We start from the raw sequence: 26900 nt of genomic DNA on the forward strand, positions 1-26900 counted from the left end.
AGTCTCCATATAAAAGTTGGCCAAGGGTGAGGAGAGTGGAGAACCCATGGCTGTCTCCCTCTATTCGTTTGTAGAATTTTCCTTACCAAACAAAATAGCCTGAGTTCATTGTGAACTGAAAGAAGGCGGAAATTTAGGGGGAAGGAATTTAGGGAGAAATTTATCAGGAGGAAATTTAGCTTGGATTAGCTCTAAGGATTCTTTGAGTGGGACATTTGTGAATAAGGAGGAGACATCAAAACAGACCATTATGTCAGTGTGTTTGAGTGTAAGGTTTTCTATGCTGGCTTTGAAGTGGGCTGAGTTTTTTATGTGTGAAGGTGTGTTTCCAGTATAGTGTGTAAGAGCTTTGGCCAAATGTTTAGCTAGTTTGTAGGTGGGGGAATCAATGCCATCCACTATGGGACGTAATTGCACATTTTCCTTATGTATTTTTGGGAGTCCATAAATACAGGGTGGGGGGAGAAGTTAAATGGTTTTAATTTGTTAGTGACGTCTACAGGCCAAGAAGTAACCTTCTTAAGGAGCCTGTGGTGTTTTCTAATTTGTGAGTTGGTGGGATTGTACTCGATAGGGAGGTAAGTAGCCCTATCTAACAATAGAGCATTCAACTTAGCAATGTAATCCTTTTGGTTAAGCAATACTGTGGCGTTTCCTTTATCTGCTTTGGTGATTATTATTTCCTTGTTTTTCTTTAATTCTAGTAGAGATTTCATTTCTTTACTGGGCATGTTAGTTTTTGGTGGTTTTGCTTTGGTCAGAACACATGCCACATCCAGTCTAATATCGTTGGTGACGTGGTTTAGAAGGTGTCGTATCCTGCGTTCAATTCGTATCATAATATCTTCAGCAGGTATTCTTCTGGGCGCAATGGCAAAGTTGTGGCCATGTGAGAGAGAGTGTGAAACTCGAAACCACAACTTCTTACTGTTTCAGTAGGAAGTTGTGGTTTCAAGTTCCATTGCCGAAATATTGGAAGTGTATTAAAATTTATTTTAATGTATATCCTAGTATACGTTATAATTTCCTTAAGCTATTTAATAAAAATGCATAACCAACGTCTACGCCTTTCCACGAGAAGCCAGAATTGTAATAGAAAATTTTCAAGAGGAAATGCAAACAGAAGTACATATCAATACTTCAAGTAGAAAAAGTCATCAAAAACTTGAAATGTGGAAAGGTAACTGGAGTAGATGATATTCGACCAAAATATGGTAGCTACATTGCAAAATTCAGAGGTTTTGGTCAGAAGGTCAAATTCCTGATGATTGGAGTAGAGCTCTCATAGTTCCTATCTATAAAACATGGAATAAAGCTGAATTTGAGAATTAAAGAGGAATTTCTCTACTAAGTGTTCCAGGTAAGATTTATGCAAGCATACTTGAAAAGAGGTTGAGAGAAATTGTGGAAGAGAAACTTGAAGAACAACAACATGGGTGTTCAGGCCAAATAGAGGTTGTCAAGTTCAGATTTTTAGTTTATGGCAATGAGAACTCATGGGAATATGACAATGATCTGTACTTAAGTTTTGTAGATCTGGAAAAGGCACATGACAAGGAGGCCAGAGAAAAGATTTCAAAACACTACAATTATATAGGATAAATGTAATATTATACAGAGCAATGCATAGTCTATATTTAAGTTGTAAGTCAGCAGTTAGAATTGAAGTGCGTGTGTAGTAAAAACCAGGTTTAAAATAGCTTGGCACCTTTAACACACACACACACACACACACACACACACACACACATATATATATATATATATATATATATATATATATATATAGAAAGATGGTTTGATGTAAAATCAAGGGAAAAAAAAGGATGCATATTAAGTCCACTCTTATTCATCATCTATATGGATCACATTATGAAATAAAGTGGCATTAAACCTGATACTAGAATCAGAGATATCAAACTGAGCTCTTTGCTTTATACAGATGATGTACTCCTAAACACATCCAGTGCAAGTCTCCAGGGTTCTCTAACTAAACTGAATGACAGTTGTAACAAATTCTGCATGAAAATTAGCAATAAAAAGAACAAAACTATGAAAATAGGTATGAAAAAATAAAAGATAAAAATTTTAAGCAGCATTCTCAATGAAGAGCCTATAAAACAAATCAAGTATTTCGGCTGTTTAGATGCAGTTTTCAGTGAAGATGGCAAATTAAATTTAGAAATGGACCAAAAAGAAAAAAGAAATGGAAAGCCAGCTGAATAAATTTATATTAAATAGGTGAGAAATTAGCCAAAACACCAAACTAGAAGTATACATGACAGTGTCCAAAGCAGTTTTAAGTTATTATTATTATTATTATCCTAAGACACCATAGAGTCAAAGACTCATCTAAGAAGTCCCTTTTGTCATACACACAGATCATCATGCCTTAAACACATCCAAATTCTCTGCAGACACCATGTTCTCAGGCAATGCATTTGCAACTATCCACACAAAAAAAACCTGCTTCTCACTCCTTTGCTCATATTCTCCTTATACAGATTCCAGGGATGACTACTTGTTCTCTTCTAATCTCCTATTTTATGAAAAACCTCATCAACGTTAATCCTATAATAACTCGTTACCAACATGTATGTCTCTATCACATCACCCCTCTTCCTCCTATCCACTAGACTCAAACTGCATTGTCTCAACCTTTCTTGATATTCAACATTCGAGACATCGGAAACTATTTTGGTCAATAACCTCGTAATTCGTAAAAGGAATTCGTAAAAGTAACTTTGCAGCAGTATATCCAAAAATGTTTAGTTTACCAATACCATTATTATTCTATATATATCTGTTCAGTGTTCTCTAGGTTTACATAAAATGTGAAGCACAACTACCAAACAAGTGGAATTTATAACTATGCTTAGATACAGTTTCCTGAGCCACATGATCAATGGAATAAGCACTCATTTGATGCAACCTACAGACCTCTCAATCATATTTAGAACAAGAGGCCATACCTGGAAACTGGATAAGGAGGGTGTGAGCAGAGGAGTGAGAAGCTGATTTTTTACATGGAGAGTAATTAATGAGTGGAATGAGTTACCTAAGTGTGTTGTGAACGTAGGTATGTTGAATCAGTTTAAGGCATGGCTGGATGACCTTTGTGTATGATAACGTGTACCTCCCACGATGAGTCTCTGACTCCATGGGGGTCCCACAATAATAATAACAATAATATTTATCACATCACATGCAAGTCCACAGTTCTCTATCTAGGATCGACTAACTTATTCCTGCATGATAAGGTCCAATAAAGTTGCCATCACAGACAGGACTTGGAACCTAATACAGATAATTTGAAAACCATTAACTTTAAATAACTAATTTAAATAACTAATAACTTAAAACAACTAATTCCAAACACTTTGATATAACTCTGATTAACATCTGGAATATTTATGTACATTTAGCCATCTTGATTGTGTTTTTACAGGCTGAAGCTCAATCATAACTCTTTAAATATGAATTCAACTGAATAGTACTGCTATTGCAATTTCTCAACAAATAAAAACATGTAAAAACCATTTCAGATATGCAGTCTAAAATGAAGTCAGCAAAACAGACAGCATGAGTAAGAACTTTGAAAAAAAGTTTAATAATCTGAATGTAAATAAAAAAAAGAAAAAGAAAAAAAGTTCACTTGTTTGTACAGCAGCTCATTTTGAAATATGATGAATGGATACCTCTCTCTTTATCAAGCACACACACACACACACTTATTCATATCAAAACATATAACTGCGTGTGTGTAATTATATACTTTAAACCTGCAGTGTTACTCTTATAAAAAATTCTTAACAGGAATATCATCAAAAAGTCTGTACATAAAATGCTTTGATCCGAGGATCAATTACCAACACATGGATTCAGTCAGCCTGACAAATATTATGAGACTATCGTTTCACCAAACAGTATGAAAACATAACGGCAATGTCATAAATAACTGAATTGCATCCAATGATAATATTTATATATATACATACTTACCTGGTCAATTGGAAGTCGTACGAGTTCGGCAAGCCAGGCAAACGAGCGAGTACCGGCATAAAATCCTCTTCCAGCAGACGCCATGATCAAGTGATGGGTGCACATGCACTGAATGGTAAAGGTGGCGTGATGAAATGTCAACCAACCGACCTCGTTGTCTTGCACGTTCAGCTGAAAGTACGGAGGAGCCGGCTAGCTGAGCACAAGGACTTACGCAGTGGGTACGGTAAACTTATCAGAATATGTTTCTTTATATTCTTAATAAATGTAATTCACTTATTAAACACACTATTTTTCGACGAACGATATCACTTCTTGAAGACAATACTGACCTCTTTAAACAGTAGAAAATAAATTCTGTACAAATATCTTTTACGATGTTGTACTGTTTTTGTATGTTACTCTTTCCCCCCCCTCTCCCTCCCCAATAAATTTCTTAGATGTTAAAAGGAACCAAAGCAATACTTTACTGCATTATTCTTTAATAGATGGTGAATATTCCAAAATATGCGTGTTGCTGAAATGCACGTCAGCGGTTAGGACAAACTGACAGTTGAACTGTAAGAAGAAACAGCGATGATGAAAATGACAACGAAGTTCGAACTATTGAGGAATGAAAGAAGAAATCGATAGTGGCATAATTCCCCACAGGCGCAACTTTCGTTTTAAAAAAATAAAATAGAAATTATGCAAGGTTTGTAAATTAATCTCGAGAATAGAGCCCTGAATTCAATAGTGATGTACTGTACGATATTCTTATGTTGTTTCTTCGCTCCCGCCCCCATATCCTGTATAAAAAATGTACACACACATTTGCCGGCCTATTTGGCCGATTGGTAAGCGTATCCTCTTTCTCCAACCAACAGATGGCTGTTGGTTCCAATCCCTCCTTGGGCATGGATGTTTATGATTATCTCTAGGTGGGAGATGAATTTCATCGCCCGGTGTGAGACCATCGCTCCTCCTAGTGGAGGCCGGAAGTGGCTTGAAAAAGTTCCATAGTTCAACCTCTAGAGCAGAGTATCCGAAGTATGTAAAATTAAATGAAAATACAAAAAATATATAAATTAATAAAAAGTTAGTCTGCTCACGGAAAGGATGTATTCTAGGTTTATCAATAACCATTCATGGTGGAAGCCACATAAAAAAAAATAATATAGATTTGTTTTTCTTTTTAGTCACTTTCGTTTTTTTAATGTATTTGCATTTTATAACAATAAAATTATTTTGAATTGTAGTAAATTGTTGTTCTATTGGACAAAATAAGCGCAGAACACGCTGTTTTTTCTGTTACATTTTATTAAATTTGGTTCCAATATATTGTTATTATTATTATTATATTAGTAATAGTATGTCAATTCTCCTGGACTCAAAGACTCATCGAGGGAGAGGAAGTGGGGGAGGGGGTTACCATTTATAATTGCATAAAATATATAAGAAATATGCATTACAGTACACTGCAGTGTGAAATATGTAATATATATATATATATATATATATATTAAATATATTACAAAAGTCCACAGACTTACGGAAAATCTCACCTGCCTGCAATATATCTATTATGCTGAAGTTTAAACTCATTCACACTCTTAGCATTCACAGCATACTCAGGCAATGCATTCGGCTCATATATATATATATGAGCAGAATGCATGTATATATGATATATATATATATATATATGAGCATATTTATATATATATATATTTATTATAAAGGGTTTTAATATAGAAACACGACCAGTTTCGGCTTGTAACAGCCTTCATCAGGTGACATTATAAAAGAAAGAAAAAAAAGAAAAAACACTAAAACACTGAAGCTTAAATAAACTATGAACATCATAGAGATTTAATTTAATTAATTTAATAAAAAAAGAAAAAACACTAAAACACTGAAGCTTAAATAAACTATGAACATCATAGAGATTTAATTGATTTAATTTAATACAACCACAATGATTTAATTGACATTAAATCATTTGGTTGTATTTAAAGCTGTTCTTTCGTTAGTTGTATTGTTGGGAAAGTGCGTGCTAGTAGCATCTCGTGAACACCAGTACATGATTATAGCTGAATCACAATCTGGGAGGTTGTAGCTCAAGATATTATTTAGATGAACAGGATTGAAAATGATTTCTCTGGATTCCACGATTTTTCTCTCTAGTTCATCATTGCAACGGAAGATGTTAGTAGATTTTTCCCAGCAGACTTTGTGACTTTGGTTTTCATCATTAGGATTAGCTGAAAAAAGGATTTAACTTGATAATGCACTGGCGCGCTGTCTCTTGTAAGTAATGTCCTTCATGTGTTCTTCCATACGCAATTCGACAGATTTGTCTGTCTGCCCAAAATAAGGAATATCACAATCACACAATATTTTATATACACCAGGGTATTTGAGTTGACGATGACAAGGTTTTGGGTGGGTTATTAAGAAACGGATCTTTGTCATCCAGATTGTCATTCAGCTGTAATCGTGTACTGGTGTTCACGAGATGCTACTAGCAGGCACTTCCCAACAATACAACTAACGAAAGAACAGCTTTACATACAACCACAACGATTTAATGTCAATTATGTATAGAGACTCTTTATGATGTACAAACTTTATTTAAGCTTCAGTGTTTTAGTGTTTTTTCTTTTTTCTTTCTTTTATAATGTCACCTGATGAAGGCTGTTACAAGCCGAAACTAGTCGTGTTTCTATATTAAAACCTTTTTACTTAAATCTCGGTTCTAGTCATTCAGTTCTTTATAAATATATGTATGTTATGTTAACCGAGTTAATGATCATTCTTTCACACACACACACACACACACACACACACACACACACACACACACACACACACACACACACACACACACACACACACACACACACACACACACACACACACACACACACATATTGAACAGCTGCAGCATTCCTATCAGGGATGTTGTAATCGAATTGCTGTTCAAAGGTACAGGATTATGGAGGATTTCCCTGGACTCGATGATTTTCCTTTCAAACTCATCACTGCAGCGAAAAATGTTTACCGATTTATCCCAGCAAACTAAGTGACTCTTTAGAGCATCATGAGGATTGTTTGAGAAAAGAGCATGAGTAGATAGGCAGATGCATGTGATCTTTTATAGGCGATGTCTCTCTTATGCTCCTCTATACGAACTTCAACAGATTTGTTAGTCTGTCCAAAATAAGGAATATTACAATCGCACCACAACTTTAAACACCTGAATATTTCAGGTTGTGATGAATAGGCTTAGGATGGCTTATAAGAGAACGGACTTTAGGGAGTGTAGTGACAAAGGTCCTGATGTTGTATTTTTTAAGGACTTTAGCCAATTTATTGGAGACTGAACTAATGTAAGGTATCAAGATGCTACCTTTAAAATCAGTAGTTTCCAGAAGAAATTTCTTAATCATTTTTTCAGAATATCCTTTTTGTTTAAAGATAAGAGAAAGGTGATTAATTTCTTTTTTGAGCTCATCTGGTTTATTTAAAAGAGAGCGTGTTCTGTGTCCTAAGGTAGAAATACTTCCGAGCTTTTGTGGTGGAAAGTGATGAGATTGACAGTGCAGATATCTATTGGTATGAGTGGGTTTTCTGTATATAGAGATTTTAAATCTATCAGAACATCGTGTAAGAAATACATCCAGGAATGGAAGGCAGTTATTTCGTTCTAGTTCGGCAGTGAATTTTATATTAGAATACTGGTTGTTAGGATGATGAAGAAAATCCATGAGAGATGTGTGTCCGTGACTCCAGATGATGAAAATATCGTCAATAAATTGACTAAAGTCATTAAAAAATACAACATCAGGACGTTTTTCACTACACTCCCTAAAGTCCGTTCTCTTATAAACCATCTAAAGCCTATTCATCACAACCTGAATATCCAGGTGTTTACAAGTTGTGGTGCGATTGTAATATTCCTTATTTTGGACAGACTAACAAATCTGTTGAACTTCGTATAGAGGAGCATAAGAGAGACATCGCCTATAAAAGATCACATGCATCTGCCTTATCCAGTCATGTTCTTTTCTCAAACACTCCTCATGATGATCTACAGAATCACTCAATTTGCTGGGATAAATCGGTAAACATTTTTCCCTGCAGTGATGAGTTTGAAAGGAAAATCGTGGAGTCCAGGGAAATCCTACTTAATCCTGAACATTTGAACAGCAATGTGAGTTACAACATCCCTGATAGCCATGCTACAATGGTTCAATACTGGCGTTCACGGGGACTTGCAAGCTCGCATGCAACAAACAATAGCGCGTTAGATAGAATAGACTTATCCGTCAGGCCAAAGTAAAGAATGTCGCTATTGCCTTTAACACTGAAGAAATGAATAATGAATGATGGCGACTAGGAGGATTAAAAAGGTATTTTTTAGTAATTTTTTGAGAATAACCATTCAGTCTGAAAGTAGATCTAAGAAAATTGATTTCTTTATGAAGTTCATCTGGGTCGTCAAGAAGAGAGCGAGCTCTATGTCCATAGAAATAGTTCCAAGTTTCTGAGGAGGGAAATGATGGGACTAACTATGGAGATATCTATTGGTGTGTGTAGGTTTTCTATACATCGAAATTTTAAGTTTTCCAGAAGAATGGGTCAGTTTCACGCCCAGGAAAAGCAGGGAATCATTAGATTCAAACTCAGCCATAAATTGGATATTCGGGTGTTGACTATTGAGATGTTCAAGGAAATCCAGGAGAGAATCATGTCCATGGTTCCAAATGAGGAAAATGTCGTCTACATATCGTTTCCAAATTCTAGGTGCTAAGGAATAGGAAGAGATAGCTTTAACTTCAAAATCTTCCAGATAAATGTTGGCAAGTACAGGAGATAAAGGATTGCCCATTGCTAGACCATGATTTTGTTTCTAGATGGTGTCCTGAAATCTAAAGTATCCAGACATGATGCAATGAGTAAGTAAGGCTAACATTTTTTTAGATAACTTATCTTTGAGTAGTGTCAGGACTTCATCTGTAGGCACATTTGTAAACAAGGATACTATGTCAAAGTTAGCCATGATGTCATTTTCTTGAACAGTAATATCTTTAATGTATGATACAAAATCCACAGAATTGTTAATAAAAGACAAAGACTTGCCAGAAAAACATTTAAGGTATTTTGCAAGATATTTTGAAAGGTTTATGTTGGTGAATCAATGCCCTCAACAATGGGACGAAGTGGGGTATTTTCCTTGTGGATCTTGGGAATTCCATATATGCGTGCCATGAGCGGGTGGAGAGAGCGAAGAGAAAGGCGAATGTTTCTAGACAGTTCAGAAGTTATTTTTAATAAATCATATATATATATATGTGTGTGTGTGTAATAAATAAATCAGTTAATGCCTTTTATTCCCTTATAGGGAGTAGGCGATGCCTTCATACCCTATACCCTATCTAGTTTTTGGAGACTGAGTGGAAGTTCAATCTCCACCGGTAACCAATCAGAAATAGCTGGCCCATGTCTATCACTAATTACAGGCAGCCACCGATGAAGAGGCTGGCAAACAATTGCTGCCATCTCTTGGTACCTAACCCTAACAGGATATGTTACTGTCTGAAATAATGCGAGTACTACGGTCGATTTTCTTTAGTTTTCAGGAGGAAAAACCCACTTGCCCATGCCAGAGATCGACTAACTCGAGAATCGGCCGAAAATAAGCTTAGCAAAAGTTCCTCCAGTCGTCGACTAGACTTGAACCTAAGTCTCATTTCGAGCGACCAAGCGCAAAGGACGCAAGTGCCACTTCCACTGAGCTACACAGGCCTTAAAAATAAATTTTTCACCCTTTTATTCACCACTTCCTTGCAATTTCCAGGAATGGCCTCTAGTTCTCGCCGCTTCCTTTATTTTCCGCAATCTGAGAAATCTCTCTCGTGTTCATCAGATAAATACCTCTCAAGCGTTTCAATGTCTCAGTCATAGCAAACCCACGCCTTCTACCAGCCAAACTCTGTAGATTACATAACTTCATAACTTCAATCTATCTTTATAGCTCACACTCCAGAGTCCTGAAATAATTTTTGTCAACCACCTCTGCACCCTTTCCAAAGTATCTTCATCCCCTCTGTTTTTTTTTTTTTCTCTCTCTCTCTCTCTAATGTTAATTCTATACACCAGATTAGTTGATCAATTTATGGGACGTTAGTACTGTTTAGAAACTCAATGCTTGTGTGAAAGTCGGTTGTGGAGGGAATTGATAAGAGATGGATCATTATTCGTTAATCAACATAATTGCATTCTTCTATATCGAGTCAAGCATTTTTTAGGATAATCTTAGGAACCTACCCCAAATGCGAGAGAAAACGAATAGTTTGGAGGAAATCTTTGTGATTTGTATTTGGTCAATAGCTGTTCACAGTTAAAGTATTGCCCTACGCAAAAGAGGAATCCTGTTTTTTTTTGAATGCCAAGGCGGCGATGATTGTAACATGTTATTGCCAAGAGTGTCTTGATCGCGTGATAATTCCAAGTAAAGAAGTCTTATCTTGTCTATAATCAAGGCAATACCGGTTCTTTTTGTGCGGGGGAGGAAGAAGAAGTGTGTTTTGCTACCATTGAAATTGATATCATTACCCCAACCCCACTGAACAATGTTTTAGATACTGGAAGTAAGAGTAATAGGACTGATGTTCTGCAAGTTGTGATTATTTGTGAAGTGCAAGGCTTGTTGAGTGAGATGAAGTAGTGAAGTGTACTGTCATCAGCAAAACTGTGTATTGGGTTAGTGGTTAACTGGAGTAGATTATTGATATATAGAAGGAAGACTGTGGGTGAGAAGCTTGTGGAAATCCAGCATTAGCTGATAGTTGATAACGAATCATCCACCATCACATATAGTGCATACAATCAGAAACCTCGCAACCAAGATGCAGAAATCATGGCAGACCAAATGATGGGAGTTTTTTTTTTACTTATGGGTTTTTGTGCCACACTCGACTGTAAGCCTTGGAGATATCGAGTACAGCCATTTGAGATATGTAAACTTTTCCATTGCGTTTGTCCAATGATAGGTGATATATATATGTAAGTAGATCCACTGGGAATCGGTTATGATGGAATTCATACCGACGGTCGTTAACTAGACAGTCAAATGAAACCATGAAATAACGTTGGAGTTGGATGTTGATGGTTTCCTTCCTTACTTGGAGAGTTTCGGCAGGAGTTTGATGGTAAACAGTTATCACCTTCCTCTGATAAATGATTGAGGTGCACTCATTTAGCATGAGCTCTATGCTAACGTGTTTAATTCCGTAAGAAATTAAGCGAGGCTGTTTTTAGCCTATCTAACTTTTGAAGACTGAAGGGCAATCAATCGATTTCCACTGGTAGAGAATCAGAGATAGCTGACTTAAACAATCACTGATATGAAACGACATCAAGTGAAGAAAGTATATGGCAGACAAATTTCATCATCCTGAGGTCCATAACCCCAACACAATATACTGTATTATTGTCTGAATTAGTGTCGGTTGTTTTTCTTAAGTTTACAGGATTAAAATCCCGACTTTCCAGAAGAAAAATCCCGTTTGTCTGTGCCAAAGATCTCCTAACTCGGGAACTAGTCAAAGAAAGACAGAAAAGGTTTTTTGTAGTTGGCGACTAGAAGACAATTTAGAACTGTCTTTCTTTGAGCAGCCAAGCACTACGGATGCAGATATGATTTCTACAAGGTACACAGACCTTTCAAGAGTTTATTTCTTTAAATATATTTAAATATAAATTGGCCTATCTTTGTTTTATGAGCATGTAAAGTATAAATTTAAAAAAAAATAAATACAACAAGACGAATAGTACAATAACTGTTCATTTATAGAAAGCTGCCTGTACTTCTTGGTGTCTTCCATGACATTAGATGTGCAGGAGAAAATTTAGTTAGCCTAGAAACATTTTCATTAGACGATCTTCTTTTGTGGAGAGCAGGTTTTTTCCCTCTCAGAAGAAACTCATGTTTGTAATCTCGCAATGTAGAAAAAATAACTCTAGAACTCTAATGATTGTGTCGTATTGCAAATAAGTATAAAAATTCGGACAAATTGAATATTTTAGGGGAAAGGAAAACTGTACATTTTGGATGAAACACGCTGTTACCTCCTGATTTCTGAAGGAATAGAGATACAAAAAGTCATGGAGGTGGGAAAGATGAATTTTAATATTTATTTTGGAACAATGCTTGTTCTTGCCTTGCTCTGTCTTTACATCAGGACTAGTTATTTCCATCCTCCTCCTCTGGATATAATATCAGTTTTTCCGTGAAAGTTTCAAAAATTTTAGCGACTTATTAGCAGTATCATCACACATACAGTCTAATGGTTATACCTCGAACTGCTCGGTACTATAATTGTCGATGCTGTTCTTATCGTCCCTAGTAGTTCCACATTAAGGGAGACAAAAAAGCATGAGACTTTGGAATCCAGATCAATGACATGGTTCATTCTTTGAGAATCATTTTTATCGCCTGTTCTTTTCCCTGTTGGCAATGTAAATATTGAGAATTCCGTTTGGGAATTCTCAATATTATAAGGGAAATAAGGGAAATGCGTAGATTTTGAAGTATGAGTGAAAAACATTTTTAGTCATACTTCTGTCAGGTTCATACTTCCGCGAAATAGACCAGCCAGTCATAAGAACACGCAATTACTAGACATAATTACTAGACTTAAACATATCCCGTAAAATGTGTAAGAACGCCAGCAAAGGTTGGTCGATTGGTAGAGCCTCTGCTACTAATGGCTCACTCAAAAAGTTAAGCAAGTTCGAGCGCGGTTAGTAATAGGAAGGGATCAATCTTTCGATGCTGTTGGCACACTTTCCCCTCGATGAGTCTTTGGACTCCCTGGAGGTGTCATATAATAATAATAATAATAATAATAATAATAATAATAATACACTAGCCTCAGTGGCTTTGACCATGAATCTAAAATAACCTAAACAGGAGTTTATAGTACTTCTTCCTGTGACTTAAATTTCACGGACAGACCGGCCATTCTATGGAAACTGAAAGATAAGCATATATGAAGACTACACTTCTTGGAAAGATGTCAGTGGACACCATACCTCATTCTAAAATGAGGTTCTTCCAGTATGTTGCATGTAGATATAACTTAGATCTTTTTCACATTAGAAAAATGAACAACCAGAGTGATATAGAACACAGCACAACACAAACAAAAGTAAATTGATTAAAAAAGCATTCTCAAAACCAAATCGCGCAGTGAATTTGGATAATAGCAGCAATACCATTTTCCTCAAAAAGCATATACTTCACTGTCGCGACTTTTCAGCATTGAACAGAAGTGATAAAGCTTCATGAAATTCGTAAAAGGAATCGGGTACAAAAGCTACAATAATACGAGACTGTAACACTTGAATATGAGTTACACTGGGTGATACGGATTTGCAACATTCAACAACAATGTGATGATGCAAGGATTAAATTAATGGGTTGATGTTCGTTCTTTATAATCTACATAACTAAGCCTTGAACTTTGAATATTTTATTATTATTATCATTACATGATATTATCTCGGGTCCCTGGACTCAACGTCGGAAGCCACTCTACACTGCTCAAATCTACACGATTCACAGTCTTCACTCTACCGTCTATCGTCAATTTCGGGGAAAGTGAAACCATACCAGCGGTAAATGCTGGTCTTAAAATTCACGCTTGCTCTTGTTATCATTCAGGGAATGAGACGGGTGATTGAAATCTGATTAGCGGAATAATGAATTACTGACCATTTAAAACCATATATTTAGAAATGTATGTACATTTAAGCATACAAATACATTTATTTTACAAATGATATTCTATCTTTTTCAATTTAGCTACTTGAATACAAATTCTACCCTACGGTTCTTCTTTACGAAATGGTCAATAACATTGTCATAAAAAATTGGTTGTAACTTAATTTTCCCAAGCAACACACACACACTTAAAGGCTGGCTGAAGCTCACTGGCTAGAACTACTTTGACTGTGCATGGCCTTGTGTTTAAGACGACGTGAAGGGAGCGGAAATGGTTATGCTCGCGCGCACATGAAATCACAGTGCTGCAGCGAGGATCTGGAAGCTCCTATAACTGGGCAAGCCAAGGTAGCTTTGACTAGACGAGCAAGCATCGGCCTTCGATACACAACACAAAGCTCAATTATTGCCGCGCAAGCTTAAGACGTCTTCTGTCTACAAAAATTAAACCCTAAATGGAATGCTTGTAGATGCATGCATGCATTAACAAATAAATATTACTTCTTTCTCAATTAATGAGAAGCATAGCAAGAATGGAGACTTCACCCCTGAACCATACTATTTCTGTATGAGACCGACTAATTTACCTTCAGTTGTAAAAGTCCATACAAAGATTCATCAAAAGGCGCATGTCTCTTCGTTCTCCCAATCTTTAGGTAGTAAATAAATTTCGAAAAAAAAAATCGATTGTAGAATTCGCTCTATCTCAAATAGATGCAGATAGGGTTAGGGTTACTAGATAGAACTATCAGCAGTAATTTCTCGCCTGAAAACTCTGGGTTCACTATTCGTGAAAGCTGGAGACCAAAACCCCGATCTTCAAAAAAAATAAATAAAAAATAAATAAAATAGGGTTATTGCTTACTTCCCTTTCGGAAAAAAAGCATTAGAGGAGAGCATACCAGTGGTGCTAAACTACCATCGACTTTCACAACCCTGCATCACACACACACACACACACCAATTATTATTTAGACTACACCACACGTGTGGTGCGGTCTCCTGGCATCGTGTATAGCTGACGCCAGGGGAACCTTACTGACGTACATCATCCCCTTATTGACTTCTGTTTTTATGATATGGGATTTCTTGCACATTTGTCGTAGCAACTGGGAAGATGAACTTTGAACATTACATAGACATTTTAAACAATTCTTTGTTGCCTATGTTGTAACATTTTATAGACATGACTCAGTTGACAACACGATAATGCATCATGTTACTGAAAGAACTGTTGCGACATTGGCTAATGAACAGGAAGTTCAAACGTTGGTCCCGATCTAAGCTGTGCAGAGTGTCTTAGGAAAAAGTTAGAACTTCGGTCATGTGGGACGTAAGAGACTGTACTTATAACCCTCACTAGAAGTTTGCTGAAAAAAGAGGCGAAATGCTTCTGTTCGTTTATCAATATTTGGTAGAAAGTCTACCCAGGGTAATGGCATCTATAAATGCAGCCAAAGGTGGGACACCGATATGTTAATGACGTTTGTGCGGATTATCCATCATAGATAATGCAGACAGTGACCAAAGAGGATTTAGATAATGAGCAAAGACGATAACAGTCAGAGAGAGAGAGAGAGAGAGAGAGAGAGAGAGAGAGAGGAAGTCCAGATACAATCTGTTCAAAGAATCATGCCAATTTCTAAACACTCAAACTAATGGATGCGCCGCCTAAGTGGATCCTTTTATATGTCATATCAAGGTATAAACCTCGATATGACAGCGAAACTCTATAAACTGATAAAAATTATGTAGTGACATTTAAGTATTTAAACATTTCCTTTTCTAAGAAAATGGAATGTGTTTCAGATAAATATTACGATGTACAATAGATAATCCATATAGTTTGAACTGCTTATTGCCAGTTAATATATATATATATATATATATATATATATTTCAAAAAATAGATTTAATGACTCCAAGACCGAGATAACATATAAAGATTTTAATGATAAATACTACTAGTTTCGGCATATAGCAGCCTTCTTCAGGTATTTATAAAGGAAAGGAATACTAATAAACATTGAATTATTTAAATAAACAAACTGGAAATTACAGGTACAAATTGCCTCACATAATCGATACATAAAAACGTTGTATTTTTCAAGTTGTTCCAACTGGCGTGCCATTGTTTGTTGCAATTGTGCGTGCAAGTTCACGTGAACGCCAATATTGAATAACTGCAGCATGGCTATCTGGGATGTTATAACTTAAATTATTATTTAAGTGGACCGGGTTCAGTAGGATTTCCCGTGATTCTACGATTTTTCTTTCAAACTCATCTTCACAGCGAAAAATATTTTCTGATCTATTCCAGCATACAGAGTGGCTTTGTTGGTCATCATTAGGATTATTTGAAAAAAGAACATGACTGGATAACGCAGTTGCATGAGATCTTTTGTATGAGATGTCTCTCTTATGCTCTTCTATGCGTTGTTCAATAGATTTGTTAGTTTGACCAAAGTATGGGATATTGCAATCACACCACAATTTATATACTCCAGGGTACTTAAGGTTGTGATGAGTAGGTTTTGGATGGCTGATTAGAGAGCGGATTTTTGGAAGTGTGGTGAAGAAGGTCCTGATATTATATTTTTTAAGGACTTTAGCTATTTTCTTAGAGACTGTGCTAATGTATGGAATAGAGATGCCCTTTAAAATTAATAGTCTCTGTTGTGCACTGCTTAGGAGGGTTCAGAAGAAGTTTCTTAATTGTTTTTTCAGAGTATCCATTTTGTTTAAAAATAAGAGTAAGGTGATTCATTTCTTTTTGTAGTTCATCTTGTTCATTTAAGAGAGAACGTGCTCTGTGTCCTAAGGTAGATATAATTCCAAGTTTTTGTCGTGGAAAATGATGAGAAAGATTATGCAGATATCTATTGGTATGCGTAGGTTTTCTGTACATAGAGATTTTTAATCTTTCAGAGTATCGTGTAAGCATAACATCCAAAAAAGGTAAAGAGTTATTATTTTCTATATCAGCAGTAAATTTTATATTAGGATGTTGGATGTTTAGATGACGAAGAAAATCTGTGAGAGCTGTGTGCCCGTGATTCCAAATAATGAATATATCATCAACAAATTCGCCTAATATTCGCCTCTCATTACGCTCTCTACATCCTCTTATCCCACGCATCTATGGAGTTCCAAAAATTCATAAAGAAAACATCCCTCTTCGCCCAATTGTGGAAGGAATTGATTCACCTACATATAAACTTTCAAAATATTTAGCAAAGTACCTCAAGTGTTTCTCCAATAAATCTTCATCTTTCATCAAAAACACCACAGATTTTGTTTCTCATATTAAAGATATTCCCATCGATGATAATGATATTCTAGCTAGTTTGGACATTATATCTTTATTTACTAACGTTCCTACGGACGAGGTACTTACATTACTACAGGATAAATTATCCAAAAAAATGTTCACTTTATTAAAGCATTGCATTCATTCTGGTTACTTCAGATATAAGGACTCCATTTACCAACAAAAACAAGGCCTGGCAATGGGCAACCCTTTGTCCCCTGTGCTAGCTAACATCTTCCTTGAAGACTTTGAAAAGAAAGCCATATCTTCCTTCTCATTTAAACCAAAAGTTTGGAAAAGATATGTTGATGATATATTCATTATTTGGAATCACGGGCACACAGCTCTCACAGATTTTCTTCGTCATCTAAACATCCAACATCCTAATATAAAATTTACTGCTGATATAGAAAATAATAACTCTTTACCTTTTTTGGATGTTATGCTTACACGATACTCTGAAAGATTAAAAATCTCTATGTACAGAAAACCTACGCATACCAATAGATATCTGCATAATCTTTCTCATCATTTTCCACGACAAAAACTTGGAATTATATCTACCTTAGGACACAGAGCACGTTCTCTCTTAAATGAACAAGATGAACTACAAAAAGAAATGAATCACCTCACTCTTATTTTTAAACAAAATGGATACTCTGAAAAAACAATTAAGAAACTTCTTCTGAACCCTCCTAAGCAGTGCACAACAGAGACTATTAATTTTAAAGGTAGCATCTCTATTCCATACATTAGCACAGTCTCTAAGAAAATAGCTAAAGTCCTTAAAAAATATAATATCAGGACCTTCTTCACCACACTTCCAAAAATCCGCTCTCTAATCAGCCATCCAAAACCTACTCATCACAACCTTAAGTACCCTGGAGTATATAAATTGTGGTGTGATTGCAATATCCCATACTTTGGTCAAACTAACAAATCTATTGAACAACGCATAGAAGAGCATAAGAGAGACATCTCATACAAAAGATCTCATGCAACTGCGTTATCCAGTCATGTTCTTTTTTCAAATAATCCTAATGATGACCAACAAAGCCACTCTGTATGCTGGAATAGATCAGAAAATATTTTTCGCTGTGAAGATGAGTTTGAAAGAAAAATCGTAGAATCACGGGAAATCCTACTGAACCCGGTCCACTTAAATAATAATTTAAGTTATAACATCCCAGATAGCCATGCTGCAGTTATTCAATATTGGCGTTCACGTGAACTTGCACGCACAATTGCAACAAACAATGGCACGCCAGTTGGAACAACTTGAAAAATACAACGTTTTTATGTATCGATTATGTGAGGCAATTTGTACCTGTAATTTCCAGTTTGTTTATTTAAATAATTCAATGTTTATTAGTATTCCTTTCCTTTATAAATACCTGAAGAAGGCTGCTATATGCCGAAACTAGTAGTATTTATCATTAAAATCTTTATATGTTATCTCGGTCTTGGAGTCATTAAATCTATTTTTTGAAATGTATAACAACCGAGTAAAAACTAATCGCCACATATATATATATATATATTTTTTTTTTTTTTTTGAACAATTGAAAGCCATAGTTCTTCAGGAAGGCTGTTCAGAGAACCATACAGAATGAAAGAAGATGACGAGGTGGTTCAGTTCTAGAACTATGCCCTTGAGCGTTTAAGTATACACCATATACAGGAGCACGCCAAGGGTATTTGCCGCCTGGGTGCAAACTTTTATCGGCCGCCCCTAATACTATCCAAATTAGATATTAGCTACATAAAATGCCGCCTTATCAATGTTGCCGCCCGGGTGCGGTGCACCCCTTTCACTCTCGGGTTGGCGCAGCCCTGGCCATATATCAAATTTCCTCTAAACATGTGAAAACAAAAGCAGCTGCTGGTCAATCCATACGCATGAAGGCTTATCGGTACCTAATTGTAAGATGACAGTTCGGTGGAGATATATCAAGATACCTACAGAAAAGGCATAATGTAGAAAAGAGCATCTACGAAAAAGCGTTTGGAACGAGTCTGTGAGAAATGGAAGAGTTCGCCAATTTACTATCCACGAGAGATGAAATTACCATCTCTCTCTTGAGGATAGAAAGATAAAAGAATTGCTCTCCCTAGACAGCATCTAGCATTAATAAGGAAGATTAATGCATCATCCCAAATATAAAAACATCCCTCTAACGTTTCATGGGTTCGAAATTGATATAGTGTCAGGTGTCGTATGAAAAGAGTGTCTTGAATGGAAGAGAACATCAAGTTTTTTGGAGGCTAAAGAGACTATAGATTTGATGTGATGTGTTTGTGTGATCAAAGTCTAGAAGTGTAAGTCATTAAAAAAAGAAAAATGTGATAGTGCCCAGAGGAGATCTGAATATCATCAAAGGTAAGGAGGAGGGATGAAATGAAATCCTTACCTGAGACGAATAAAACAGTTCTATTTTGTTCTGGCAGTGTTGGAGTCCACCATGCTATCTCAATTGCAGAATAGCAAGGAACTCGTTGTCCTTTAAAACATTGCTTATGGAACGTTTGAAGCTTGAATCATTTTAGCACTTCAAGATAATATTTTAATTTTTAGTTCAGGAAGGGAAACCACTTTAAATTAATTCTTAAAGATGGAGAAAAAATACTTGAAGAAATTATAAGTCTCTAAGTATAATTATGCATCTTTACACTTCCTATTTTCTCCCCTTTACTTCTAATCTAAATTTTTGCTTTCTTTTCGAGGAATACGAACATATGAAACATGCTTTTTTTGAGATGAAAGAATTTTTCTTTATAAAAATATCTACTCATTCATGATTCCTTTAAAATTCTTTTTATACTGTTTGTTATAAACGGTATAAAAATATAATATAATATACTCGCGTCATAACCTTAGCTGTTCTAGCAATGACTGCAATCAAACAACCCAGGAAGTCTTCTCAAAAAAAAAAAAAAAAAAAAAATGTTGATTCTGTTTAAAACAGGGTTGAAAATCTGTTATGTCATATTGCTTTTATCATGACAACAGAATAGGTACAGGCAATGGCTTATATATTTTTCTGTGCTTCCATGGATACTGTTTAACTGAATCGTCGTCCATTATTTTCCACTTCCTATTAGTCTATGAAAACGAAAGCAGCATCGGCAATTATTCGCGAGTGGGGTGGATATTATTCCCTCTTCATTTTGTAATCCAAATTAGTGAGTCCATTAAGTAAACATAACGAATGATTAAAAAGTCCATATTTTCTTGTATTTTTATTATCACATTCGTACAACGCATATGGCTTCACTATATCATTGGTTATCTGATTAGTATTTACCTCACACACGTGGAGATTCGAGATATTTCTGCGTGTCTGCAAAGGATATTCAGAAACACTTCGAATGTAGTCAATGCATGTAATAAGTCCTGTTATGTAGAAAACTTCTACCATAGAAAAGAATTCATTTTATTTAATAGGACAAATGTTTTCCATTTCCATCACTTGAGAAGCAGCTTGATAATATAGGCCGTAGGGGATTATGCATGCACTGAATAGCTGACAAATATCTGCTTTTGATTCTAGGATCAAACATTTGTTTCATAATGCAATATTCAAGCAGTTTACGTAGTCTTTATGTGAACATCGACGCAGCATCTGCCATAGTCACAAATAGCCATATGATTAATGCAAACCAGATCGCTACTGACACCTATGTATCACACGCAAAATATCGTAATAGTACTAGACTTCGAGAGCTGAATTCTGCGGAAATAGTACATACAAGGAAATAATGCAGTTATAGTCATAAACAAGTAATGAACCAATGCCAACATCGTGGAACTTATTCGACATACTGCGTATGGGTGATGCTCTGTTCAGGTGTTATACAAGTTCATAATACGGATTGTATTCTTGATATCGCTTGCAATAATACGTTTATGCAAAAATATGCATTTAAAAATAATAAACTAAAAAACATAAATAAAAAAAGGCGTTGAGAGAGGTGGGGAGAGATATGCTGTGAGTGAATTTATACAAGCAAATCCGTACACCGAGCACGTCAAACTCAAAGGCTAACACGGGCCAAATAAACGAGGTTTAAGTTTATGTTGGTCGAAAAAAACAAAAACTTCGATTTTCATAAAAACGCAGGCTTATTTTGAAAAGTACAGTATAAAAAAAAGAACAAGAACAACGATAAAATTAATGTTTTCTCCCTGACACTTGGCATCTCTTCTCTGCTACTATCTTTCCTACTTCGGGGGAAATCTTGTTCGCAGTGATTACTTTCAAAACTGATCCAAGGTGAATGTTAGTAATTCTGGATCTGACAGGAGACTTATTTCCCTTCATAATTGTAAATGACTGCTCACACCGATAAGTACTTCCAAACATGGATATAAGTTCATATTCGAATTTTCGAGTATTTTTAAACCTGGCAGGTAAATATTTCTAAAATCCAGGCACGCCAACTTCACTGAATTTCGCCTTCAAATCTGAATCGCACTGGATCCATTACCTCCATTCGCATTTGATTAGGTACTGATTCAATATTTATTGAAAAAATCGAAGAAAACAAAAAAAACTTGTCTTCCAAAAATTTAAAATCTGCAAACCTTGTTTCAAATTCAGTTCTAAGGTTCACAATGTTTTCTGCGTATTTTTGATACGATGCAGTTTCGCTTAAACTTGATTTGTTCATGTCGGAAAGTGCGTTAAATCTTCATTTTTCAACTGCTTTTCCCAAAGAACTAGTTTACATTTGAATGCCTTAACTTGGTCACACATGTTCGTAATGATATGATCTTTTCCTTGCAGTTTTAAATTTAAATCATATAAGTGTTTTGTTATATCAACCATGAAGGATAAATCTTGCAACCACACTGTGTCAAAAAACAGCCTTGTGTCCTGATTTTTAGTTATTAAGAACTGACATATTTCTTCTTTCAAGTCCCAGAATTGTTTAAGAATCTTGCAGCAGGATAGCCAACGTACCTCGGTATAGTAGGACAAACCGGAATATTCGCTGTGTAATTCACTTAAGAAAGCAGAGAACTGTCGCTGATTTAAGCCTCGAGATTTTATGAAATTAATGATTTTTTTGATAGATGTCAACATTTTCCATGTTTATTACTTTCATACATAAGACTTCTTGATGTATAATGCAATGCGTATGATGAATCTTGGATCCGTCATAAATTTCACTTTTTTTTTTTTTTTTCAGTAATGCCACGAAACCATTGTTTTTTCCGGTCATAGAAGGAGCTCCATCTGTAGCTACAGAAGTTAATTTTGACAGAGGTAGATTGTATTTTTGCAGAAGTTCAAAACCACAGTTAAATATATCTTGTCCTGTACTAGTGTTATGCATTGGTACAAGTTCCAATAATTCCTCAAAAATGTTGAAATCCGTGTCGCAAGCACGAAGAAACACCGATAATTGAGTTACGCCCCAATGTCCGTACTCTCGTCACAGGCAATGGAAAAAGCTTCGAAACTAGATGATTTTGCTTTGATCTGATCACTTAAATTGTCGGCCAAATCAGTAATTCTTTCCGCAACTGTATTTCGAGACAAAGAGATTGTTTGAAAAGCCTTCATATTTTCAGGACAAATAATTTCTGCAGCTTTAATTAGACATTCCTTAATGAAATCACCTTCAGTAAAAAGGTTTCGAGTGTTTAGCTATCAACTCCGACAAGACGTAGCTTGCATGCACCGCCGCTTTACTTTCTGGTGATACTTTAGTAAACATGAACTGTTGTTTTTTTCAGTCCCGACTTGAGCTCTTTCAACTTTTCTTGTCTTATTAATCCCTCGTAATTATCATATTTTGATTTATGTTGTCCATAGTGACGATTAATGTTATACCTATATGTAGTAATCACTGTCATTGGCAAACGTTTGGCTGGGCCGCAAAAATATTCGTCACGGGCCGCGAGCTTGACACCCAGGCTGTACACTGTGTAACGAATCTCGTGTTACGTATTGGTTTGGTCAAGGTGTTGGATGTTAATTATTCGATATTTTTCGTCTGCCGTTCATTTTTTTTTGGTCAATGTTAACTTAGTTGTTGATCTTGGACTGTAGCTGTAGAATTGATTTCTCCCATAACAAACACAGGACAGACCTAACACTCTGGAAACAGTTACGTATATTATTAAAGTGAGTTAAGTTACCAGTCTCTTGTGGCTAACTTGCTTGTTTGAATGTTATGTATGATTAAATTTTTTTCCCCTTTTTTCACCACCAAAACAACTACGACCTGCAATTCTTCAAAATAAATAAATAAAATAAAAATAGTCAGTAAACTTCTATCTCAGTCTTCATCAGCATCCCACACAGCATTGATGTGCTTATAGGTTCTTCGGCCTCTTGTACGTGGGATCGATATGGAAAAAAAAAAAAATCATATATCCAAACCAGCCAGAGAACACACCCAGTTAACGGGCACAATACTCTCCGTCAGCCTTACTTTGGCATAATATAAACAACTAACCAAATAATATATATACATGGGCGTCCGCAGAGGGAAGGCAAACGGGAAATTTGTCCCCCCTGGGATCTACTTGTGAAAAAAAAAAGTAAATAATTAAATAAAAATTTATTAATGTAATTATTTGGCTCCAAGCTTTTTACCCCTCCCCCTGGAAAATTTTCTGCGGACGCCCATATATATATATATATATATATATATATACACAAACATGACAACACACATAATTCGGTACATGTGACTCTTTTAATATATGCCACAATGCTAGTCTATTCCTCCCTCTTGTACTTGCGTGATTTTATAATATTTATTAAACTTTTCACTTCCGGTTTTAAGTTCATATGATTTTGTTTTTGCCCTGTCTTATTTTCTCGTATGACTCTGTTTGTGAAATAAAATTCAACCTGTGTCGCCGTAACCGGGTTGTTCCCATTAAAATACCGTTTCGGCCTCAATAGTCCATTGTTAAAGTAAGTCATTAAACTTGTATTATTCAATACCTGTTTACTTACATTCTTCTAAATGGCATATGGAATGAACACGTCTTTCATAAGGCAAGACACATTTATTCGATTTATACCTATTCTATTAGTTGTCTTTTAGAGTTAACCTTTATTCAGGAAAAAAGTTATTTAAAATTTTTTTTTAAAAAAGGACCATTCTGATAGTAAGGCTAATGGAGTTTCAAAGTTTGGGTCGTGAAAAAAAGTTTGGAAACCAATGCTCCAGACCAGTGTTTCTCAAACTTTTTTCGACTACGGAACACTTCACAAATCCTGAAATTTTCACGGAACACCTTCGTTATTTTGTAATGTATAAATTAATAATTAATTGTAATTTAGCTGATTTTGTTATTATTAATCAATAATTGATAATTAATTATTAATTTAACATCAATTAAACCATCATTAAATTAATTTGTGCTGACAAATTAATTTAAAAATGGCAAATTCCAGAACAACTCGCGGAACACCTATTCACCTTCCGCGGAACACCGGTTAAGAACCACTGCTCTAGACAAATGGAGAGGTAATAAATGAGGACACTATTGTCCGCGCTGATAGCCTAGTGGCTGTGCGCTTCGCAATCATATGATTGGGGAAGGAGTGTCCCAGGCTCGATTCCCATCGAAGACGTGAGGAATTTGAGGATCTTTCTCAGCCGTAGCCAAGTTAGCCGTAGGGTTTTTCCCGCTAGTTTATCTGGCGTTTTTCATCTTGCAAACCGGCTCCGTGAACACACACACACACGGATTTACAGCCATAAAAATACCTAACCCCCATGAAGGGGCTCAACTCTCCCCAATAGGGACGGGGGGGGAGAAAAAAGGGAGGAAAACTCCATACGAATAAATAAAAGGACACTATTTAAGGAAATGGGAATTCAAATTAATTTTTTATTTTTAATAAAAAAGTAGAATCGTGAAAGTGTATAAGTGGTGTTTGAGGATGGATGGAAGGATGTTTAAGGTTTAAAACAGATTTGAAGTAGAATCATTCGAATTTTTCTGTCATAAACAGTCTACTTTCCTAAAAAAAATTCCATCTCGTTTCTTATTTTAACAGTTTATTTTTAATAGCGTCATTCTTTTCGATATTTTGTTCCACTATTTCCATTTCTGTACATTGTTAACCATTCTCTACTTTAAACCATGTTATTAAGAATTCAACAACCAGCTGTTTGAAAGGAACATGTTTTATTTGAAATTTTTCTTTGATCCTTTCTTCTCAACTGTGTAAATTCCGTGTTTCAATCGCTGTAGGATTCGTTTTTACCTTAGTTTGTAATAAAAAAAAAAAATTAAAAATAATTTCGTACAAGACCACCACTTACATGTAGTGCATGGTAGTAGAAGAATCGGATGAAAGAATAGCAAATCAATCATTGATATAGTGGGAGAGTGATTCCCCTCTGTTAATAATATCTTATTTCCCTCAAGAGGAAAATAAGATATTATTTCCCTCAAGGCATGATTACCGAATTCACAAAACATGCAACGTTTCTGTATATTCAAAAAAGGATTCTGTCTTTCCTATTGAAAATGAGAAACTTGGGGGGGTTTTCATCACGCAAAACGGGCAAACCGATCATAAGTATACACATAATTTACAGACATAATTTATTGACTTCGTAGCCTTAGTTGTTTTAGCCGTAAATCCAGAAACAAAACAAACAAATAAACTGAAAATGTTTTTCTATTATAATTGCAGGTTTGCCTGTTTTCGGGAAAAGAGAATGATGATTTAGGTGTTTTGACACCTCAATAGTGAGGTGTCAGTACATCATACAGTCAAAAATATAGTATTTTTTTACATATATACACTATTAGGAGTGTTCCTTTCTTGTACCATATTAGTGGATCGCCAGATGAAACATCTTTATTGATTCGATTCTGGTTTCTGACTATAGGTACTTTTTCTAGGTCTATTTTTCAGCCGGTTTCCAAAACTCTAACACAGGCAAGCAGAATCCCCCCCCCCCCGGCTCCAGAAAACATGGGATTTTAACTCGCTTCTCAGGGAATTAAAAAAAAAAAAAACCTGACCGTATTATCTCAGCCTTATTCCTCTAAAATTATGGATATCATTGAGTTCAATTTGCAGTGACGGCTAAGATTGGAAACCGGTCACCTGATTTCCAAGAAAAGTTAGGGTTAAAAGAGCTCCGCCTACTCCCATTGAGGAATAAAAGATGTGGGAGGATTTTTTTTTATTTTTATTTATTTAATAAGTGTAACAAAACATCCTGTTTCTATTTTCTGATGTTATATGATGGAAATATTCCTATCGATTCTTATTCGATTATCACCCTTATTCTTGTAACCGGTAATGCAAGATAATTTCCTTAAATCGATGAATATTATATCAGAAAAGACAATCTCCGTTTCCAATTTTATAATAAATAAATAATAAATTCTTCATCATTAAAAAAGAAGACAAATTTTACACTGCTATGAAAATAGCAATGGCAATTATATAGGAGCATTTTTACATTCTTATCGGGTATCGCACTTATAAAATTGCCGTTTTCAATTTTACACCCCCCCCACACACACACGTACACAAAATAATAATTAATTAATTAATTAAAATAATTATAAATAGAAAACATTACTTAAATTAAGGGGATATTAAATCCCACATAGTTTTAAAACCGAATAAGAAACTCAAAGATCGGAATCAGAGAGTTTCTTGCCGAATATAGTAAACTATAAAGTATCGGCGACACTAGCGTTAGCCAATGCAAGTGATCCTAGTACGTAGTACAATACCGGGGCAACTCGTTGCAAAGGTGGGGGAAGTTCAGATCGCTATTCTTAGGTAATGTTTTCATTGCCGAAATGAAGCTTAT

General features: G+C 35.5%; 1 protein-coding gene across 3 annotated transcripts in view; it reads right to left on the minus strand.

Annotated features, from left to right (window-relative positions):
* oys (lysophospholipid acyltransferase 6) overlaps positions 1-26900 on the minus strand; it is a 325432-nt gene that overhangs the window by 292141 nt on the left and 6391 nt on the right. For all 3 annotated transcript variants that reach the window (XM_090411054.1, XM_090411053.1, XM_090411055.1), the window contains exon 2: positions 4003-4173. In XM_090411054.1, coding sequence (XP_090267180.1) covers positions 4003-4107 — 105 coding nt within the window. In that variant the 5' untranslated portion in view covers positions 4108-4173. The remainder of the gene's footprint in view (positions 1-4002; positions 4174-26900) is intronic.

Source organism: Typopeltis vanoorti, chromosome 21, assembly GCF_054136105.1.
Source record: "Typopeltis vanoorti isolate ZY-2024b chromosome 21, IOZ_Tvanoo_1.0, whole genome shotgun sequence".
NCBI lineage: Eukaryota > Metazoa > Arthropoda > Arachnida > Uropygi > Thelyphonidae > Typopeltis > Typopeltis vanoorti.